This window comes from Rousettus aegyptiacus, unplaced genomic scaffold, assembly GCF_014176215.1.
Source record: "Rousettus aegyptiacus isolate mRouAeg1 unplaced genomic scaffold, mRouAeg1.p scaffold_m13_p_2, whole genome shotgun sequence".
Taxonomy (NCBI): Eukaryota; Metazoa; Chordata; class Mammalia; order Chiroptera; family Pteropodidae; genus Rousettus; species Rousettus aegyptiacus.
In genome coordinates, this window is record NW_023416295.1 from 145,040,912 (window position 1) to 145,065,588 (window position 24,677).

Below are 24,677 nucleotides of genomic sequence, written 5' to 3' on the forward strand. Positions count from 1 at the left end.
AAAATACAGTTTGACTTCTTTATACAAGGGCAAAGCCATCTACACATTCAGGAAGAGATTTTTCAGTCGGGACTAAACGGATGGGTTTTAAGGAGTGAACGGCAGTATTAGGTGGTAAACTCTTATTAAAGTTCATTTTTGATTTTAAAATACCAGTTTTGCTTGAGTTAACATTTGTTTTCGTGTTTAAGTTAGCTAACACTTTTAAATTCCTAGGTTTTCTTACTTGTGTTGCCTCTTTCTTTATTAGCCTATTCTCTCTCTATCCTTGTGCCCTGATACTATTCTTGAATTGTTCCGAGATAAGGGTTTTTGATCCCAAACATCTGGGCATGTAAATATTTTGTGAGACGCCCTTTATCTCTTATTGTGTAGTCCTCATTTACTTCTTTTCCTCGTGTTCCTAAAAATATTCTGCTTATTGATCACACATATTTGCTTTGTCTGAGGAAGATGACACTGGAAAACAACAACATGGCAAAGTGCAGTGGAATTAAGATTTGGCTGAATATCTCTGTCACTCCTCCCAGTTTTGATATTATTTGAATCTCTGAAATTGGAAAATCAGAAATTCTGTAGGTGAGGCATTTGAAATCACAAAGGAACACCGTTTTTCTCATACCTTCTCTTCTTGGGGTGTGTGTGCGAGTGTGTGTTTATTCAACATGTGTATATTTTCTACTTTCCCCATCTGGCATCTGCTTGAGCATCGTCTAGCTAGCTGTTCTGTGTCAAGAGTACTTTAGCCATTTCATTATGAAAGAGAAAGAAATGAAGCAATATAAAAAAGAAAATACTTCCACCGTCCTGCCCCCCCCTCACTTTTTGTTTTGTTGTTTCTAAGCAAGTTTCTTGCCATTTACCTTTGCATTTGCATTGCTTATTGATTGGCAATTTTAAAATTGTTTATTGTGCTCTTTTGTTTCACTGTTCAAGAGCTAAAACAAAAGCTACCAGGCCCTGCGAGGTATACATTTGCATGCGGTGAGCGTTGCCCGCGGAAAAAGTAATTGCTAATGCATATTTATGTGGCACAAATTTGCCATTTGTTTATGCATAAAATTATCAATAGTGCAGGGCGGCCCAGCCGTAGAAAATGGTGACCTTTTTAGCTTAATAAATAGAAATCAGCTGTTATTGTGAAGAGATCAGCCATTTATTCTGTGTTGAGGGACATTGCCGGGAAAATGCAGATTGGGGCTGGCAATATCATTAAATGGAAGGCCAGTGACCCTTTCGGTAGAGTCTATTATACTTTATCTAATAGGGGATAAATGGCTCTGGTTGGCAATGGAATAAAGAACAACAGTTGTTTTTTTTTTCCTCCTTTTTTTTCTTTTTTCCTTGTTTCCTTTGAAATAGTATAAGTGTACGGATTTTAAGCTAGTAAAATTGAACAGGGACTCTCATGCTGACCTGTTGCTAGAATTCTCTCAAAAAGTATCTGTTTTAATGTTGCTCTTTTCTATCCATTATTCCCTGACTCTTTCGATTTGTACCCATTGAAACAAAGTAAGTCAAATGATATTTTCCCAAGAAAATAGGTCTTTCTTTAGCTTTTAGCTTTCTCTCTTTTTTTTTTTTTTTTTTTTGACCACACTTTTATCTTTGCATCGCAAGTATCTTTGCGTTTTACAGGTTGGCTCTATGTTTGTTGTCTTAAAAATATTAAGGGTAGAAGAAGATATTCTCAAAATAGAGTTCCCAATAGTTTGTAAACTGAAGTGTTTGTTTTTTTGCCTTCTTTTTTGTTGTCGTTATTGTTTTATTTTTTGTTTGATAAGAATGGCTTTTGAAGTATCTGTATTTTTTAGATTAAAGAATTTCTGTAAATAAAAAACCTTCTCATTGTATTTTCTTAATACGTAAAAAACCAACAGATAGTCATTGTATCTGTTTTGGTTGTTTCACTACTGTCTCTGATAGATTAAATACTTTCAGTCTCCTTAAAGCTCGTCTGGGACTGTGCTTTAATGTGCTGTAACCTCACGCTACCTTTGACTGACTAATCTCTCTTTGGTATGTTAGCAAGCATTTCTACTTTTTAGAATTTTTTACCTGCTTTTTCAATCATTATAGAATTCCTATTAAATAGAAATTGTTTTTTTCAAAATTATTATGTAATATTTGATGCACTCAAAATTTTATGTAAGTTGTGAGACAAGATGAGGAAACAGAAACCTGGAAACCCATCTTAGAACATGTCAATGCTCTTTGAATCAACCTGCATGTTCCTCCCTGACTGTGTATCTTAACACGAGTTCAAGGTACCAGGTTTAAAGTTTCTGCAGTGGTGCGTTTGCAGCCACTGATCTTTCCCTCATGCTGCACTGTACTATGACAGTACATTCTGCAGCATGTCACCAGAGTGACTGAGTAACCTTTTACTGGCAGAAATGGATCTGTTGTTCCTTTTTAAAGTAGAGGGTGTAAATAGGATTCAGACACTAGGGTACATTAGTCCATAAAATGTATATATTTTTTATATCATTTATAAGGTATTGATTTTAGGTCCATTAGATTCACAGTCCCTAGTGGGAGAAAAAAATAATTTAATGGGTACGTTGGAATTCCAGAAGGAAGAGCAGCAGTGATTAACCCCTTCTTGCTCAACTCTCTGCCCCCGTTATATAATAATGTCAAGGAGCTGAGAAGAGGACTCTGGGGGAAAGGGACAGTTTATCATCTATCTTCTCTGCACTCTATAAGAGATCGCAAAACTAATTTCACCTGGACTATTACTGTGTCTCTGAATGTGATAGAACAGACTACTTTGAGTTGATAAGGGTTGCTAAGATTATTTTTTATAAGATAATTTTCAAGTTGATGAATACATTTTATTTTTATAAAACCCAGAGTATATTTATTTAGAGAGTCTTAGTAATTTAAGATATTGTTTGGGGAGATTATAGCATGTGAAGGAATCAAGCTTAGTTTTTAGTTCGGGTTTTTTTGTTTGTTTGTTTGTTTGTTTGTTTGTTTTAGAATAAGGGTCTTATTCTCCACTCTAGGAAAGGAAAGTTCATCATAGTGTCATGCCAGCTATATCTTTTCATAGGCAAGTTTTAAGTCATATTAGTGAAAATGGCCATCACCATTATATTTAAATAGAGTGTTTTTTATTCCTTAAGCATATAGAAAATTATTGTTTTCTACTAACCTCTTTTTAGATAAGAGGATGACTAAAAATATTATTTCACTTCTATGCAATTAAATTCAGGTTCAGAGCACTCATAATAATTCTAGTCAGTTTTACCCAACTAATGTTACTGCCACCTAAAAGGTATTTTATCTTAGGCTGCTTTGGCTGTTATACCTATATTCTTATATCTGAAAAAAAAAAAAAAGCTAATGATAATATAGATAAGACATTTGGAAAAATTCTAGTTATATTTTCAGTCTTCTGATGTACTGATATGGCTGAAGAAAAATATGCTGACTGAAATCTTATTATCTCAAAACTTGACTTGACATAAAGATTCTGGTATCAAACAAACATTTTAGTATTTCATATTTTAATTCACATTTTTTGAACTTTGTGACAAATATCTAAAAATACAGGCTCCCTCTTGTGGGTAAAATTACTACCTATAGATTTCTGTGTTGCTCACATATAGGATATGGCACAGTTTCTGTTTCACTTTTAGGTTAATTCTGTGGTAGTCAGATGTGACATTTCACTTAACATAAAAAAAAAAGAGTTTAGGGTACATTTTTAAGCAAAAATTTTAATGAAAATAAACTAGTTTTTTTTTTTAATTGGCAGACTATGTATAAACAACTTTAATTTTACTGCAGCAGCATAATTTCTAATGTTCAAACATTTTAAAAACTTGTTTCATTTTGGAATATTCTCTGATGAAGTAATTAATGAACTAATGAAATAATGTGCAGACTTCTCTTTGTCAACATGGTGACTTTTAGAATCCTGTGCTAATTAACAAAAGTTCTGATTAAGTAAAATTCCTCCCTACCGATCATGCTTCAAATGGATATAATATAGTAACAAAATGCCTCAAATACCATCAACCTTGTGATCAAAACTGAATAATCGATGGCATAATAAGAATGAAAACTGAAGCATTACTCAGTTCTCTATAAATTGAACTGATAGTGAAGAGGTTGAGCTGGAGCTGATACTGTGGCTGCCACCATACACAGGTTCCTTGCTTTAAGAAATCTGATTCTTGGGAATTTCAACTATTGCCAGAGGCCATTTCTGTCCAACCTGGGAAAACTGATAACAAAGCCAGAGTTTTATTTGCTCATGAAAGTGGCAAGAACAGTCTTTCTGAAGTTTACCGGGGCAGTGCAATCACAGATATAGCAAGGGATGTGAATGTAGAGGTAGCTGAGTGACTCCCACTAAACAATTATGTGTTGAACATTGCTGTCATACATTTGAATGGAATCAAGAAAGGGACCTATGAGGACACCTGAAGATATCTCATAAATCATTCCAAGAAGTAAGAATTTTCCTTAATGCCGCCTGTCCTAAAGCATCGACAGGCTGATTACGTGAAAATTAGACAAAATTAACAACTTCTGAGAGGATTAACATGTATGTATGTATTCTTATAACATAACTTATATGCATATAAGTTTCTAAATTAACTCTGGTGGCATTATAATGTCTAATTAATGCCTCTTTCCCATAAACAATGACTTTGTTATATTTATATATATTTATATAAATTTACACATATATAAAATTATTTTAAAAACCTTAGTTAACTCCTACTTCCAAAAGTCACATGTCAATTATTTGTAAAAAGGAAATATGCACTATTAATGTTCTAATTTTGTTTTTTCTAGATTTTTTTTGCTGATGATACGATTCCTGTTTGAATCTGTTTATAAGATTCTGAAAGCTGAACAGAGAATTTCGGCACTGCACTGGTCAGGAAAAAGGTATATATATAAAAAACAACACACACCTTGAAAAATTGATTGCTACATTTGATGCTTCACAAAAATGGCAGTTTACATGTCTTCTCTTATTTTTAATTTATGAGTAAAATACATGACATATGCACATAAAACTATAGTACTTAGTCTTTTATATTCAGATGACAACTGGATATGTAATTATAATTTTGAAACTCATAAAGGTATTGTCTTTAAGCTGGCAGATGATATCAACATTTCATTTCTTTTATTTTCGTAATGAGATACACTTTTCTTGAAGTTGCAAAAGCTTTTTATCTCCATTGAAAACTGTTTTTTAAAATAGTCGATGCTGCTTTTTTTGTTGTTGCTGCAAAAGAAATATTTTGGGTCACAATGGGTAGATCACACATTTCACAGAAAGTTCCATAGGCTATTAAGTATTCCAGGGCATGTTTTTATAAACACATATAAAAATGCAATTTTACTGAGTCTAAACAGATACATTCCAATTTGCTTGACAGAAAACTTTAGTGGACAGCTCTCCGTGTATGCATTTATGAAATACTTGTTTGTTTTTTCAAAAAAACTATACTATTGGGAACAGGAACTGAAAGTTCGACCACCGACCTAGAGTTGAAAATCCTTTCATAATCCTGTGTCCGACTAACTATCATGTGGTGTCAGCAGAAGAGTTTGGAGGTAAGGGATCCGTTCAGAAGAGGTTTGTCCCTAGTAAGATGGAAAAGGCATTATTTTACATTTCGTAAAGAGAATAACCAAAAAAAAAAAAAAATGATCTTCTTGCAGATTGAACTACAACTTATTCATTTACTCACTAATCTACTCTTAAAGTCATATGACTAATGTTTCCATACCTTTGAGATACACATTTATTTGTGAAAACCCTTAAAATCAATGGTAGTTTCTACCTTCTTTAAAAACTAAATTGGTACAAATCTAAATAATATTTGAAAAAATATTTGTAATTAAGACTTCATATATTCACAGATAAATGAAACATAATGTGCAGAACGGTATCGTGAGTAATGGATTTTATGCTGATAGAAGTGGAATAAGTCACAAATGATTATTGCAAATATGAAAATATAGCTTAACAAGTAAAATACTAGTGTAAGGAAAAGTAAAAGGCATATCAAAAACTGGGGCTACTTCTAATAAATATGGCAAACATCACATGTAAAAAACTGATATTATAAGAAAGACACATTTTAATATAAAAGATAAGATACATGAATAAATAATTAATGGGAATATAATTTTAATACAAAAAGATAATAAAAGAAATGCAAAGTTACTCTCTATCTAGCAAAAAAGTTACTATTACTTAACTATCTAACTAGTAAAAAGTAGTTTGGAATGACAACATTGTAATAAGAATATAAGAAGATGGGTGCTTTCAATAATGTTAGAAAAAGGTTTTATTTGCTCAACTTTCCAGAAAGTGATTTGATCATCTTTCTTAAGAGCCTGAAATGTTTCCAAAGCATTCTATGCAACATTTATACTCTGTTCATTTGGATAACATTTAATGAAATAAATGGAATAAAATGGACAGAAAAAAATCAGTAAGGATGTAGAATTGAAAGACAAGATCAAGAAAGTTGACCTGATAAACATATTTAGAAATTTGCATACAATTGCAAAATTCACATAATTTTGAAGAACACATAGAACAGTTATAAATATTGATTGTATGCTGTCATAAATTAATTCTCAACCATTTTTAAAGAATTGGAATAGCATAATGAAATTAAGCTGCAAATGAATAACAAAATATAGCTAGAAAGAAGTTTCACAATTAAAAAGAAATCACAAAAGAAATTATAAGTATTTTAAACTAAATAAAAGTGAACATCATACATGTAATAATTGTATAATGCTTATAAGATGTATTTACTGGGAAATTTATACCTTAAGTAAATGTATTAGGAAAAAAAATGTAAAATTAATAGGCCAAGAATTAATCTCAAAAAGAATATCAAAATAAATGCAAAGTAGTAGAAGGAAGAAATTAATTAAAGTAAGAGCAAAATTAATGAAGTAGAAAATGGTCATATGAAGGAGAGGACAAAGGAAGTGAAAAATTGATTTTTGCAAAAGACAAATAAATTTCCCAAACCTCTGATGAAACCAAGCAAGAGAGCAAGTAACAAGGGGCAAATAACCATTCCTGAGAATGACAAAGGCAGTATTACAAAGCCAATGTAGTAAAGAAAGATAAATAAGGTTATTAGGATTGAAAAATAAACAACCAATTATCATTATGGCAAATGATATGAGTTAATAAGAGCATTTAGCAAGGTTTATGCATGCAGTGTAATATAGTGAAATCAAATATATTCCTATATATCAGTATCGATTTTTATCTAGTATATAGTAATATGTGCATTACCTCTATAGGGAAAATTGTGAAACTTTATTAAGATATACTTTCAAGGTTGAAATAAGTGATAAGTGATGTTTATGGAGTGAAAGATCCAATATTGTAGAGATATCCGTTACTCCCAAACTGATATGTAAGTATAATACAATTGCAATCAAAATACCAACTGGTTGTTTTGTGTTTGTTTCTTTGTTATTTGTTTGGATAGGTATGCACATGTGTGCATTTGTGTGATATGACAAGTTGATTTTAAAATGCAAAAGAATAGTCACAACACTCTTGAAAAAAGAAGGAAGGGTAGGAATACTTGACTTACCGATATTAAAAAGCTGTATTAATTCAGAAAGCGTGGCATTACTCTAGGTAGACAGTAGATAAATGAGACAGATGAGAGTTCAGAAACAGACTCTTGGATATGTAGACATTTTATTTCTAATAAGAATAGTACTTCAAAGCAGTAGAGAATTAACAGATTTTTTAAATACATAGTACTAGGAAATTCGATTATTAATTGGGAAAAAAAAACGAAATTGGGTCTCAACCTCACACCACACACAAATCAATTTCTACTGGTCAAAAACTTAAGTGTAAGAGGCAAAACAATAAGAGAATCTCCCATAAGAGATTTTCCTATATTCTCATGTAAGAGAATCTAAGAAAATAACTATTACCTAGGAGTAGTGAAGAATTCTTTAGACAAAAAAGACAGAGACAGCCTATGTTATTTTTTTAAAGACCTTACTTTTCAGAGCAGTTTTAGGTTCACAGCAATATTAGCAAAAGGTATAGAGATGTCCCATAAACTACCCCCCCCACCCCAATCAGGTCCTCTCACATATTACATCCCCACTAGAGCAGTGCTTTTTTTCTAATTCAGAATTGACATATCTTTATCACCCTGAATTTACTATTTATATTATATATAAACTATTTATATATTTTTTCTTTATAAGAAAGCACGATAACAAGGACATGGAGTAGTAAAATACAATTTGCAAAACATCATTGACAAAAACAGTACCCGGAATAGACTCTTTTTAAAATAATACATCCAGAAGCCCAAACATATAAAAAATGCTTAATCTCAGTATTACCAAGGAAGTACAAATTAACTCATAATGAGATCCCACCACACATGCTTCAATGTGGATTGCAGATCAAAGCATTTACAAGGATGCACACCAACAGCAATGTTCATAGAGTGTTTGTTGGGATATAAACTGGAATAACCACTTTCAGATATAGTACCTAGTACAGTTGAAATTTGTAGCCCCTGCTCAAGCTTCTGTGCATGCGTGTACCAGAAAAAAATGTACAGGAATGTTTACAGGGGAAATATTTATATTTGTTGAAACTTGGAAACAATTTAGTTGCCATTGTGATGGTTGTAGAATAGTCATTCAATGAAATACGAAGTAATGTAAATGGACACATTTTAGTGATCTAATTAAATATTAAGTGGAAAAAAAGCAAACATGAAAATACATACAGGATGATTCCAAGCAAACAATTATATTGTTCAGAGTTGCATTGCAGATGGTACAACTAGAAAGGAAAACAAGGAAATACAACTGTAAGAGCCTGGGAGTGCTGATTTCTAGGAATGAAGAAACAGGCTGAGCTGAGGGAGGGAGATTTGGGTCAGAGCAGTTTTGACCCAAGAAAGTGTCAGTAATGTCCTGTGTGGTGATTACTTGGGTACAGGCTTTCTTACCATTTGTTAAACTGTCCATATCGTATACATATATAAGTGTTAAAATACAGCAAATAGTTATGACAGGTTTTATTTCTTTCTCTAGCGGTGTGAAGTGTTTTATGAAGGAGAAACATGGTTGCATACAGTATAAATTAAATTGATACAGCTTTCAAAATTAGGTAAAATAATTCAAGATGCTCGTAAAGAATTTCCTACATTAGAAATGAAGAATAATAGGATATTAGAATAAGCATTTATTTTTTTCAAGTATTCTTTTTCTAAGGAATCTAATACAGGATATCAAGCTTTGCCAGAATGTTTTGAGAACTATAAAATTATGAATATTTTATGTTTATATTGAAGTACATCACTATGTTAAAACATCCTTTGCAGGCATCAACAATACATACAAAAAGGCTTAGTTGGCTTAGTTGAATATAAGATTTTATACTGCATTGAACAAAAATAGCACAACAAAAATAAATACATCACTTGGTATTGTAAATCTAAGATTTTGTAAATTGAAGATATTGGTTAGTTGTACCACTGATGATGGTTTTTTTTGTTTTGCTAATCTCCTGTGTTAACATTCATTTAAAATGTCACTACACTTATTGTTATTTGCTTTAACCATTTTGCTGGTTAATAATTTGTGATCCTAAGTAATTGTTTTTTGTACATACCTTTTGGTCACCTTTCTCTTTACTTGCAAATAAGCAAGCTGTTTTCTTTGTCTATCAAATTGAATCACTCTTTACCCTCAGTCTAATCTAGAAAGTAAAGTATTGCTTGAAAAAGAAAAATAATCACAATATATTATAAATTGTCAAGTGAGTTCTTTATAATTAAAGATTATTCTGCAATATACAATTTTTAAGGCATTTATCCCGACAGGGTTCACTGGCCTTTGAGAATGAGCCATTTTGTTGACAAATCTATCATCTAAATTGTGCAACATTAATGAGAATTCTGAGCAGCAGACTCTTACATTTTAATGTGGGTGGCAGTTTAAGGGGTGGGGGATGAAACACTACCAAAACGAAATACTGAATATGATTGAAGTTTATTTTAAAAAGGTCTGCCACCTGTGGATAAAAGTGTGCGTTACTCCAAACACATAATAATTAACAAGACTTGAAAGACCATGGCAAAATCCAATGACCCTCTGAAATCAAAACCCTGTTTATAATTTAAAAAAAAATACACAAAACAAAAACAAAAAAGAAGGCAGTGATTTGCAGTCATATAGATACAAAGCTTGTGATGCTACATACCTGTACAATTAGCTGTCCATGCTCTGTAACTTGATCCAGTTTTTAGTAGCATTATAGTACTGATTCCTGATAGTACAGTCTTTGATTTGAATTCCTTGTTTCTTCATTAACTTATTACATGATCTGATCATATAAAAATTCCTGAACTTTATGAAATTCTATATCCCATTCTTTTTCATAACCCTTTATAAATCATTGTAGATCATCTTTTGCTATACTTCAATCTCTTGAATAAGACTCCTTTTTTTGATATACTTTCAGCTTAGTTTTTTCAAGTTAATGAAATATTATAGGTAAAAACACCATGAAAACTATGGTCAAGTAATATTTAAATCTAATTGCATTCTACTCATAAATTTTTAACTCAAAATTATTTGTTTAGATGCCTGATTATACTGATTGTCTTCATGTTCTACCTACAAGTATCTAGGATCCATTTGGGTAGTCTGACATAAAGTTATGAGCTTGTTTTTCTGGGTGTTTCAAATACATGTACATATGCAGTGGGGGAATTTTATTAGCACAATTTGAATTGCAGAGTTCATTTCAAAATGTAATATAAGTAACATAATGCAGTTAAGTAGAGATGCTCTATTGTACTGGTCTTGGAGTAAGATATTGTTAATTGAGTAACCAATGCTAATCTATTTGCAGCAGCCCTAAAACAGGAGCCTGGCAGAAAATAATGGTCTATGTAAAATTCCTTTGGCTGTCAGCTTCTTGACTGATAAAGTAATGAGTGAGAGTCATTCAAAAGTTATAAGAAAATTAGATTTGTATTACTTTATAAAAATCAGATGATCATAATATGAGTCTTAATAATTTAATAATAACTGCTTGAACATTGTTTTCTTATTCAGCAATTGTTTGTAATTGAGGATTTTTTCCTTCCAAATATAATAATGCATGAACTGTTGACCAAAAGTCTTTAAAATAATGTATGTGAGAAAGCAATTGCTTAATTTTTCATCTTTCTTTCTAATACTAAAAACAAAGAAGTTCTAACAGTACTAATTTAATTTGAGAAGAAACTGCAAACTCAAACTGCCTCCATAAAACATTTTGCATAATTAGGTTATACATATTCTTAATGGACGAAGTCATGCCCATGGTCACATTCTGTAAATGAAATACATTTTGCGTAAGTTAGTGAGGTTGAACTGCTGAGATTCGTTGTACAGTGTAATATATATTTACTAATTTTTAAAGTAATTATGAGTCATGATATTTTTTATTTTCTAAGATGATGCATCTATCTATGAATCTTTTAGAAAATCTTAAAAACAATTTATATTTTATAATGAAGAATTTGTATTGTATAATATAATATGGCATGACATAATACAAAATAATGGTACATAACATAATGTAGCATAATATAAACATGATGTTTGACCTGTAATTAGGGAATTATATTCCCTCTTAACATGGGAAAGCTTTCTGATACAGGCATCATTTTAGGCATTTCAAATCTCTGTGGAAAAAAATGGTTTTAGGACAACTTTTTAAGTGTTTAAACAAAATTTGATTTCTATACCATTGCCAATATAAATTCTAGAGGGATTTGAGATTTAAATTGTTAATAAAAGAACTCATAAGAATATTAGGAGATAGTTTTGGTAAATGTCTATATAAGTAAGTTGAGAGGAGGGTTAGAAGTTATTTTTAAGTATTACATCAAAGGCAGAAATCACAAAAGAAAAATTATGCTAGGTTTGATCACATAAATATAAAAGCTTCTTTGTGTCTTAAATGATGACAGACAAATGAGGAAATGAAGAATATATTCAAAATATATTAGGTTTAATGACATAACTTGCCATTTTTGTGAAAACTGTCAGACTATTGGCAATTTCATATGTTCAACATATGTAATTAAAATACAATTTAAACTGCTTACAGATTAATAGAAAAGTAGAGACATAACTGGAATATTCAGTTAGTAGGCAGAAATCAAATTGGGGAATAAATGTATAAAATGTTTGATTTTTATAAGAATTCAGGAAATGAAAAATAATCATAAGATCTTACTCATTTAGCAAGATGGCAAAGATTTAAAATGCCACAATAATCAATGCTGAAGAGACTGCTGCGAGATGAGGGCTCTTGTTTACTGTAGCTAGTGATATCTATTGTATTACTGACGAAAGTACAATTTATTTCACACAATGCACATTAAAATCTGTTAATGTTTATCTCGTGCTTTTAGGAAGTTACCTAACATTTTATATATGTGTCTGCAATAACACAAAACTCAAACCAAACTGTATATTAAACAATAGGCTCTAGGTTTTAAAAATTGTGTGTGTGTGTGTGTGTGTGTGTGTGTGTGTGTGTGTGTGTTTTGTATTATGGAGTATAAATTTTATTTGAAATGATGTTGTAATGACAGGAGAAACCAGAAACTGACTCATCATAAGCATTCAAGAAATATTTGTTGAATGGATAAGTGGATGTGTGTCCATAAGCATGTGTATCATGCATAGAACAAAAATACTGAGATATATATATATATAAAATGCTAAAAGGGTATACCTAGGTTGCAGGAATAATGCCAATTTAAAATTTTTTGCCTTTTTTATAAATGTTTTAATTACCTTTATTTAATAAACAAATAATACTTTCATTTTAAGAAAAAAATACAGATTAATTTTTAAACTTTAAACATCAGTGTAGTAATTCAAACATCAAAGAATGTCTAGGAGGATTTTGGTTTCAGGTCTTACATTTAAGTCTTTAATCTACTTTGAGTTCATTTTCGTGAGTGGTGTAAAATAGAGGTCCAAATTAATTGTCTTGCGTGTGGTTATTCAATTTTCCCAGCAATATTTGTTTAAGAGACTCTCCTTTGTACATTGAATATTCTTGTCTCTATTGTCAAGTATTAATTGACCATATGTTTAAGGGGTTACTTCTGGGTTCTCAATTCTGTTTCATCGGTCAGTGTACATTTTTATGTCTGTAGTGTTGATTATTATAGCTTTGTAGTGTAGTTTGAAAGAAGAAAGTTGGTGTCTTCAATTTTGTTCTTTCTCAAAATTGTTTTGACTATTTGGCATCTTTTGTGGTTCCATATGAATTTTCTAATTATTTTTTCTATTTGAGAAATTCCATTGGGATTTTGATATGGATTGCATTAATAATTCAAACATAGTTTTTCTAATGATAGCATTATATATATACATAGCGATATAAACATCTAAATTCTTTGCTCTAACTTCTTAATTAGAAAAAAATAAAAAAATATTTTGGGGAATTTTCAACATGTTAAACTAGAGTCTACATGGCTAGAATAATGTTCTAGTACTGCCAACAATTTTATGCAAGGTATACTCAGAATATCCCAGTGGTAGAGCTGGGGTCATACTGCTTCAAAGTCGATCAGCCTCAAGTCATTGGGTAGTTCTTCATGTCATGCCAGATTTTGAATTCAACTTGGTCTTGCTGTCACTGAGAACAATACCCCAGAAATAAGGTTTTTAGAATTCTTTGAAAATAAATTCTGGATCCCGTATAATGGGCAATAGATAATCATTCTTTATTAAGATATTCGCTTTTTGGAAACCATCATTAAATTCTTCTACTACTCTTCTAGTCTTTCTTTAGGCGCTTTTTAAAAATGATACAGTTATCTCATTGTTGTGAGCATAATTCATCTCCATGAATTCACAGGTGTATCTATAGTCGGATTTTTACAAAATTCTACTGCTTCTCCCCCTTTTCTCACTTTTGTAACCAAACTCCTTAATAAAAAAAAAAAGATTATTCTAATAAAATGATCTAGGGGTTGAAGTAATTTTTTAAAGTAAAGTCAAATATGTTTGATAAATTGTTCAAATGAAATCATCTTTTTAGATTTAAAGAAATTCTCTCACAAAATGAATTTTATGTTCTTTCATTGCCCAACATACCTCAGATGGATACTCATATAAGCAAATTTTGGTGCATAATCATTTATTCTATTTTTAAATTTTATCGGTACTGATATTAAAAAGCATAGACAGATATTTTAATTTTAGGAATAGGAATAACTTTTCAATGGTAAATAATGTTTTTTAAAAGAAAATTTATACATTAAGACTAGGGATTTTAGAGAGGAATAACATTACAGAGACTTAATAGAGCTCAAGATATTGATAGACCCTTAAATAGCAGATGTCAAAGTATCTATTTAATGCCATTGAAATACAAAAGAGTAGGGTAAACTGAACAGAGGAAAGTCAAAGCTAATTTTAATCTTTGTATTTATTAACAAACAATTGTATTTAGTATATTTATTTATTCCCTCATCTTTCTCTCTTGTTCTAAGAGTATTTTTATTTAAAAAAAATGTTTATGTCAGAATACCTAAATTGCATTAAAAATTAGACCTGAAGATGTATCTGTGAGGCAGAAATAATCCAACTATTATTTCTGGTATAAAAAGTGTTTTGAATAATATTTGCCCTGAAGCTGTTTTCCAACCTAATAACTCTTGGAATTATGATCTAAAATTTCAAGAGGATTAAGGCTACATAATTACTAGAAAATACAAGTGTGTAGGAATGTGACTAGAGGTGAAATCTGGTTTAAAATTTCTTTGAGGAAGCTCTAGTTTGAAACAGTAGTCCTGAGAAAGTAGGGATGCTACCTATGTAAATATTTCTCAGCAAGTTTGTCTTAATTCAATGTATGCTAAGTATTTGTATAGCAATTTGCAAGATGTTCATTAACTAGGGTTTTAATCTATATTCTTGATTTTAACCCTGTGCTTCGATGCTCCTTGATCAAAATTACTCAGAATGGACAGAAACAAGGTTCAACAATTTGTCTGTTGATTCATCTTTTTAGTAATTTCTTTATGAGACATTTTTCAGGCACTGTGTGACGCACACCCCACTCTTTCATGATAACCCCATTTGGGGTATGCCCACCACCTGTCTGCCTCCAACATTTTGTCAAGAGTTGTGTCTAATGTTAAATGGAAAAGAAGGAAGCGAGAGGCATCTCTGCATAACAGAGTTATACCAATAGCATGCCAAGCATGATGCGGGTTGTTGCAGGAGAAACGACAATAAGTAAAATGGGATCTTTGATCTCGAAAATGTTAGAAAGCCCTCGGTGTAAGTGAGGGTGATGGTTGTGAAAATACATCAGTCCATCTGTTGAAGGAGGGTCGCAAAAGTTAGTAGCTCACTTCTGAGTCCTTTGTATCCAGCTGCTGACTTTGCTAGGCATGCCAGTTTCTCAAGATGGTATTAGCTTGACACTAGTTTAATCACACACATTTTATTTAGTGTTCGGCCACATAGTATACATGAACTCCACTGTTTTCAGAGACAACAATCTCAAATTCGTTACCTCACAATGAATTTGAGAAACCCGATAATGACAAACAATATTAAGGGAGTAAGGTTTGAGGGATATGCAATTCTTTCGAGATGCTCTGAAATCTACATCTGAACTAAGCCAGAGGGGAATAGAGGTGTGGCCTTGGATGCCTTCTAATGACCCCAAGTAAGTGGCTTTTGTAATCTGTGCTTTTTTGTGGTGTCATTGGCCATAATTGAAGGATGCTGAAAAGGAAGAGCTCCACAAAACTCATTATGCCTACCAAAAATTGTGTTGAGGAGACATTTCATTGCAATCTCTAGTATACACTCTATGAGACTACTTGGGAGACATTTCTGATGCTCTTACTAGTTATGCTGCCCAAGTAGTTGGTCTATTTTTATCTAATGATGCTTGTGAATTGTATGACTAACCATTGTCCCTTTTGTCATTCAGTAGTAAAAAGCTTTGTGCCAAATTTAGAGTCTCCATAGCCAAAGATATAATGTTTGTGGAATATATTTACCATAATTATACTCCCTTTGTTTTTATTTTCGCTACGTCACATACTTTTAATTCATGTTTTCTGTTATATTTCACGGATCAGAGAAGAAAGAAATTTCACCAGTAAGGGCTTGAAGAAGGGAAGTCTGTGGAGTAGAAGTGAGAATTCAAAAAGACATAGCTAAGACAATGGTAGTTGAGTTGTGCCTTGAATGGTGGAAGTGAGAATTGAGATAGAATGCACAAAGGTGCCAAGACTGAAAAACTGAGTAGTTCAATTTGGCTCAGAAATAGTACGGCATTGGTCTATAAATTTCAGATCATTAAATGAAACCTGAAGAGCTTATGCATAATCTTGCCTAATTTCATAATTAGATGGCATTGATATTTATTTCTCCAGAGAGAAAACGTCAGTATTTAGCATGGTTTGTCCAATGTCACAAAGATTTCTTGTTTGTGGCGTGGTGTGGGTTTGGGGCTGGGCTAGAGGGCAGGAATTGGAATTCAAGAGACCCAAAGTAAAATGTAATGTAAGTTTTCCAGTATACTCTGTATAAATACATTTAATGGGAATGAATTTTGATAGCCATGGTAATTTTAAGTAATTCAAATTTAATTGAGTGATGCTTCACTGTAGAGTTTTTTATGGCTTATGTACTCTAAAAGAATTCAGGCTGAGTATATCACCTAACTTTTCTGCTATAAATTTTAGTCATATTTATTTAAGCATTATAAAGGGTTAATAGTAAAAGTAGAAAAAAGAGAGTTTAAAAATGTATTCAATACAGCCGTTAATTTTTTCTCCCAAATATAGTATTTCTTATTCACATTCTATATTTTAAATCTTAGTGACAAGGATATAGTTAACATATATTGAAATTTATAAGCACTTTATAAGCATTTTACATTTTTAAACTCATTTAGCCCTCAGAACACTCCTATATGTTCAATTATTTCAATTTTACATTTGGAGAAACTGAGGCATAGGGAAAATTCAAAAGCTTTACTCAAGCTTACACAGGAGGATTAAATGACTCTTGTCTGGATTTGAATCTAGACAGTCTTAATCTAGAGCTAATCATATACTCTTAATCATATACTTCACCAACCCAAAGTTGAGGGAAATAATTACCTAAATTTTATTTTCTCCAAAGACTGAAAACATGGATTCCTTATTAACTTGCTAGATTTACTCTTAATCAGTTAGAATTCCAGAATTTTAGAATGAGAAAGTTGCTAAGAGGCATATGATCCAACTTCAGGTCACTGCAGAAATCTCATTTACGACATTATGATAAATTCCCCTCATCATAAATAATAATAATAAATAATAATAATTAATAATAATAATAATAATTTACTTCTTCCTAGGGAAGTCTATACTTTCTGGAGCAGCCTAAATCATCTCTCCTCTCCTTTACCATAGATTTTATACTAACTAGAAATGAATTAAAATATATTGCTTAACCATAAGAATATTGTGTTACTAATAACTGCTAACATTTATTGAGTATTCATTATGTGATGGAACTTTTCTAAATGCTTCTCATGGATTAACTTTTTTTTTTAAGTATAAAAAAATTAGGACTATTTTACCAATACAGCTGACTATACACAGAGAGCTAGAGATACTACCCAATATCACTTATATGTTGGAATGTCATGCGAAATTGACAGAAGAATTATCTTGGAGCTTAAAAGGATTCTGACATGGTGATCTGGTCATTGTCTTCTGCAGTCAATGACATAAAGTCTTAGAGGTCCTCTGGGTCTTACTGAAAGCCATAAAGATTGTTCTCAAATTAGATTTTGTCATCTGGTTGGTAGTGCATACAGGTGCATTTTGCAAAGTTCCAGTCCGAGGGTCATTAGATGAAAACTTTCTTATTTTTACCAGCTTTCTTCTAGTGCATAAATATTTTTTGGTAATGATGACTGACAAAATACTGAGGAATATCATGGCAGCATTGGAGATTGCAGTGTGAAGTGCCTCACTGGTGATCATCTATGGATTTTGTTCCAGGCACATGTGAGTTTCATTGTATTACCAAACACCATGTGAAGGCTGTGCCACAGTGCCACTTCCATCTGTTGGACAAGAGTTCAATGGTAAGCTGGTCGTATTTGTTTCCTATGAGATGAGTTTCTGTTGTCTGGAGAAGATGAAGTAGTTTATATCTTAAGGTTCTACATGGATGCTGGCATTGTAGAAGCAGAGGTGGACCCCCTAGGTGGCGTTGGAACATTGGTGACCCCAGGTGGAACTGTCTTGACGGTTCTCGTGGGTGCTGTCCTAATAAGAGTGGAGGTGAAGACTGTAGGTGATATTGGAACACTGGTGAATAATGTGTTGATTTTCAAACCATTAAACCTCCCTGAGTGCTCAACACAGCAATGATATATACCACTATCACACTGGGCTTCATTCTTTAGGGTTAAAGACACATTCTCTTTTGAAATGATTCATTTAGCTCATAGTACTTATTCCTCTGAAAGGTGGCATTGTATCCATTAATCCCTATGAGTCGATTTGAGCATTTATACCATGACGCACCCGTTGGCTCTAGCACATGGTTGTCACTTCACTAGCTGGTAAGTAGGTACAGGGAAGCATGACAGGCTGACCAACCACTCCACTCACTTGTACCTGAAAAACTACAGCATCTGTCCAAAGTAGTATGAGGCTTGTGAAGGCCACTCAAAGATACGTGATGCTATCAGCCTGTCTCCGTGTGGCTTCTTCTTTATATCCTTAGTTATAAGAATTTTGTTCAGCTAGTCTTCAGGTCTTTCTCCTAATGGTTGTTCTATAATTTAGTTGTAATTCTGATGTGTTGGATTAATTCTGTTACTGTTATCCTCATTCACAATTCTATGATATGGATGTTGAGGTAGAGGGAGGTCAAGTAATTTGCCTAAGGTCGCAGTAGTGAAAAACCAGATTTTTATCTCCACAGAACTCAGTGCCAAACTCTAGCTGTCTCCTGATTCACCTTTCTCTCATCATGCTCTTTCTCCCCAATCAACCCTATCTTTTACCACTGAATCAAAGAAAAGCCTGTTGATCATGCTTTTTGAGAGTGTGCCTCCTTTTTACTGAGGCAGCTTTAATTCTATTACTTTCTACCAACTCCCTCTGACACCATCCCCACTACCTCTGTTCCCTCAAGTTCAAGTTACTTTTTGTATCAGGTCTTTTTAACTTATATTTCCCATGAATGCTTATTATTTATACTTCCCTATCTTTGCACTTATAATTCTATTTGTTTTTTTTTTTACTCACCACTTTTTACTCTATAATTCGTCTTTCAAAGTCAAATTTGATACCAAATTTATTCAACATGAGTTCTCTGAAAAGAACAAGCAAAATAAAGTTTCTCTCCTTTTTATGGAATTAAGGAATCTAAGACATGTGAGATGACACTAGACAATATTTAAGCTGGCCCAAACTCACAACTGTTGCAGAAATTCCTTTATATCATTCTTTATAGGTCATCACCCAACTTGAATGTTTTTAGTGATGGGTATTCATTACTTATCAAACCAACCTGATTCATTGTTGAATACCTCTGATACTTAGAAAGTTTTTCCTTTTAATAAGTCATATTTTCCCTTCCTGTAACGGCTTGTGATTGATCTTCGCTCTTTCATTTAATCTATTTCATTGATTGTATTCCATTTAGCACTTTGTAGTGTGTTAATTGTATGGTACTCAAAATTCTGTTTCTTTAGTAAGTCTGAAAAACCCTTTTAGTTAGGAATCATAATTTATACTTCTCTTTTTCCCTCAGTGCCTTACATACTTCTTAGCACAGACTAGCACAGAGTAAGTTGTAAACAATGGACTGAACTATGTTATAGTTCAATATATGTGCGTATATATGTTTGTATATGTATGTATAAATCAAAATAGCTTTTTCTTAGCTTAACCTAGCATTTACACATAAAAATAATAGTGCCCAAGGGTAAATGGAATAATGTTCAACATTTGTGAAACTCATTTCCTCTCTTTACACACACACACACACACACACACACACGTATATATACACATGCACACAATTCTACTTTGAATGTACCGAATGTTAATTTCTTAAGATGTCTAATGCACTTTTTGTATCATATTTTTATGACAAATATTTCAGATATATTAATCTATTTTTCTCTTTAAAAAACACTGCCAGAAATCTAGGTCCATTGTCTATTGAATGGAAAGCTAAATTGGGGTAGTTCTTGGACATGTGGTCTAGAAGAGTGGTTAAGACCTTACCAGTCCTTGGCTGCCATTTATGAGCTGTGCAATCTGGACAACTTCCTTAACTACTCATGGCACAGTTTTTCCATCTCTAAAATTATGTAAAAGTACCTATTTCATAGAGATTTGAGCAATATCTATATATATATATATGTGTGTGTGTGTGTATGTATATATGTATACAGGTGTGCATGTATATATATATGTGTGTGTGTATATATAAATATAAATATATATAAATATATATATAAACATACAGCACATATTTAGACCTCAAGAAATGTTCTTATTGCTGAAAAGAACTCACCCAGTATCTGAGTCTTACAGGTAGATAAAATAGGAAATAGCTCTAATGATTCTTAGTACCAAATTTACTTCAGTTTATTTTTCAAAAGTCCATAGACCTTAAATTTTTTTCAAGAGAAATTTTTATAATTTTTCTTTTTAGTGGAACAGGTATTTTAAGAAGCTTTGCTAGACTGATTTAAACACATAGTAGATAGCTATTTTGATATTTATTATTAAGTGTTATTGGAAAATGACTAAAGAGCCCTCATCGTTGGTTTATTTCTAATTGCTGAAGAATTTAAAGCTACAAATAAACATAAGAATATCAAAAGAGTTTAGTTTTGTATGCCAGTGAAAAAATACTAATATGACATAGCACTTTACAGTCTTAAGGTGCTTTCTTAGGTATTATGTTATTTAAAATGATAACATAGTAATTCTTATTTAAAGTTACTACTCGAATGTAAATCATATAACTCATTTTTCCTTTTATATCAGCTGAGACTGGCTAAATTCAGGGAACTTTCACAGGCAATGGGCCAAATGCCAAATATGGCTTAGTTTTCAATAGAGGGGTTTTAAATAAAATTTTAAAATGTATTCAGAGCCACCAGTTATATAATTAAAAGTATCATCAACTGATTACCTTATGTGGGACTCTGGTAAAAGGACTAAGTAAGAACTGGAGCTTCTATGCTGTCAGTCTCAAATTTGGAATCTCAATTATGACGTAGGGAAATCAGTAGTCATTAAGAAAAACTTTGTGCACGATTCATACATATGTATACATTTAGATGTAGTATATGTAAATGTACATAATAAAAGTGGGGAAATATTATTTCCGGAAAATGTGACTTCTCTAAAATGCAAAGCGTAAGATCAAATGAGAAAATGATGAAAAATTCAGTGATGCTAATTGGAAATTTTGTTTTTCCCGAGGACTTTCTCTGACTTTTCAATTAACTTAAATAGCCCTTCTCTGCAGGAAAGAAACATTTAAAATATGGCTCCATGTGTATGGTAGTTGACCATGACTTTAAATACCCACAGAGAAAAGCAGGCCACACAAACCTGTGAAAGCACTTTCCCTTCTATTCACACTTCCAAAGGGTTAACTGAGAAGTGCTCTATTGTATTCCTGATGGTTTTCTCAGCAGAAAGCCCAGTGGGCTCTTTCAAGGGACTCTAAACAATGAGCTCAGTGAGGCTGTTCTGTCTAATTACTCAAAGACAGGGATGCTAAAGAGGAATTAATGACAGTTGACAAGTGCAATTAATAATTATAGCAAAGCCGGGAGTCATGCAGCAGGCAGATGACAATAACGGGGTAACTGTACATGGCAGCTTTCATCGGTTTGTGCTGTGTGTGTGTGTTTAAAGTGAGAGGCTTTGTGCAGGACGGGCCACACTTCATACTGACAGCATAGAAACTATAATTTAGCAACTCTAATGGATAGAGTCAGTCATATTCTTTCTTTCCCTCTCTCTCTTCTCCTTTTTTTTTTTTTTCTCTCTCTCCCCACCTGCCTCTCCCCCTCCCTCTTTGCTTTTAGCAATTCCAATTTGGTGAAAGAAACATAGTGTAACTTAAAACAAAACTTAACAGGAAAGAGCTACAGTTAGCTTTCACTATCAGCTGGTGACAAAGCTACTTAAAATTCCTGTTGGGCAACTAGAAGAGGGGCCGGGAAAAGGCTGTCGCAGAAGTGGGATTTCCATATCAAAGGGCAGTCCTTTGGCTCTGAATGGTAATTGAAGTACCCCGATTTCATCTTCATGGTCAAGTCATGAAAGGGGAAAAAAATTAGAGAGAAGAATTTTTCACTCCCTTCAAACTACAGAAAGGAAAGCAGTAAATTAAATGAAAGTTGAGCTAAAAGGTGTCTAACACTTCATTCTTACATCTATTATATGCTATGATATTTCTCAAACATTTATTCAGTTCACATCTTAATTTTGCCCTGATTATGAAGGATATAATGTCTGCTTATATTTGTTGGGCATACATCTCCAGCTTCCCGGGTTTGCAAAGATATCAGTTTTCATTATATTGTCTTGGCAGCCCCAGTCACTGGGGAAGGGTTCGTATACTTTGAGCAAAACTAACCTGTTTTAAGAATTACTTATTCAGATAATCAAAAGCGTAAATGAACTTGTTCAATTTTAGGTATACGTTGGTGTAACTTGACAAGAACTTCTATTTCAAAATGTTGATATTTGACCTTTATTTGCTGTAAATCTGTGCCTTTTCTTTCATTGATTGCTGGAGCTATTTTACTGTCTCTTCGCCAGCACTCCCATTTCCAAGGTCATTGCTTTATGAAATAATTATTTCAAGTTGAAGTACGGGACTTATAAGCAATTTCAGATTTGTTAAGGAAGAATGCCACTTATGGTCCTGGAAACAAGAACTTAGAAATCTTATTCCATTTTTTTTGGATAAGATATTAAACTTGGATCTACCTCTCTATTCATTAAAGATCACAGAGCCTTTTTTTTTTTTTCTTTTTCTTTTTTTCCCAAAAGAGCTCAGAAGAAGCCTGGCCAATCTCCAATGTAGATAATTACATTCCACCTACCTAATTCCCTAGCTGCTTTAATTGGAAACAATTCTACTTTACTCTCCATCTCCCTCACTTCTTATCCTTAAACTGCTTTGTAGCTTCTTAGATATCTTTCACAAACTACTAGATATCTTCTACCCTCAAAGTGCTGTTTTGGATTTGGGGTAAGATAAATTATACAGCAGCGAATTAGCACTTAAAGGTTTGTTCAGTACAAACCCAAACACACAATTATAGCTGAATTTCAGCTCACCTTTGCAAGATTTGTAGGACCCAGTATGCTATGTAGGAAAACAGCTTTCTACTATGTAGAAAACAGCTAAGTAGAAAAGCTAGTTTCCTAACAGGAATTAGTCTATGTATGTATCCTGAAAAAAAAAAAAAAAAAAAAAAAAAGGCAATATTGCTACTAAGGGGCAAAAATCGGTTCTTAGGAGGAAGGAAAGGCTTATTCTTTTTATGTAAAAAGCACAGGTACATACATATACATTATATGCAATATATTTAGTATATTAAAATTTCATGGGAGGCTATTAGGGAAGATTTTCTCAAAAGATTCATTTGAGAAATGCCAGTGGGAAAAAAAAATACTGAGTGGCTCTGATTTAGGCTTATATCCACCCTTATTTATTGATGATACAAGGGAGAAAGAATGGCAGAGGACAGTTGGACCTGCCACCATCCTTTTTGCCTTGCTTTCTTTTCTCGTTTCTCTTCATTTATTATCAAAGTCTGTGATACAGATGAAGAACTAGTATTATCTATTCTTCTATTTCTCACCTCCTCTTAAGGAGGAAAATGTATGGACCAATAGACCATAATAATTAATGACTAAAGATACACTAATACAAGCACTTACAACAAGAGTAATCAAATTAAAGCCTAAAGGAGAAAGACCATAAATAACATGAAAAATGTATTAAACACTGACTTAGAATTATCTTTGGAAAGATGGTAGGTTATATTAGTTTAACATATATTTGTAGATTTGTATTTGTAGAGGAAAAAGTGTACACTATTTTTTAGTCTTTAGTAGTTAAAGAAAAAAAATAAAAGAATACTAATGTATTGGATATAGTGATACATTTTCTAACATGTTCTTCGAAGAGAGTATACTGACTTTGGGATATCACAAAACAGTTAATATTTAAAAGCTATCACTAGAGGAGGCCTTTAGTCATCTAGTCCAGTGTTGTGCTCTGACCCCCAAAATGTGTTATATGAGTACATTGTTACCCTGTAGGGCAAACAGAAATGTTGACAACACCCAAACACCTAACTGTAGCTTCGGAAAAAATAGACGATGATGATGATGATGATGAAGAAGAAGAAGAAGAAGAAGAAGAAGAAGAAGAAGAAGAAGAAGAAGAAGAAGAAGAAGGTGATTACACTAATGAGACACTAACTCTGAGTTAGGTACTGTTCTAAGCATTTTGCTTATACTGACATTTAATTCTCTCAAAAACCCTGGGGTAGTTACTATTACTATCAA

General features: G+C 32.4%; 2 protein-coding genes across 2 annotated transcripts in view; one reads left to right on the top strand and one right to left on the bottom strand.

Moving 5' to 3' along the window:
* The first annotated feature begins 4,815 nt into the window (after positions 1-4,815).
* SOX5 (SRY-box transcription factor 5) overlaps positions 4,816-24,677 on the top strand; it is a 660,043-nt gene continuing 640,181 nt past the window's right edge. The window contains exons 1-2 of the mRNA XM_016119244.2: positions 4,816-4,911; positions 18,102-18,187. The gene's annotated coding sequence lies outside the window, so the exon portion shown is untranslated. The remainder of the gene's footprint in view (positions 4,912-18,101; positions 18,188-24,677) is intronic.
* LOC107497425 (T-cell immunoglobulin and mucin domain-containing protein 2-like) lies at positions 17,817-23,249 on the bottom strand. The gene is given in 4 exon segments (XM_036235868.1): positions 17,817-18,209; positions 18,323-18,540; positions 18,543-18,596; positions 23,201-23,249. Coding segments are annotated over 4 exon segments (714 nt in total).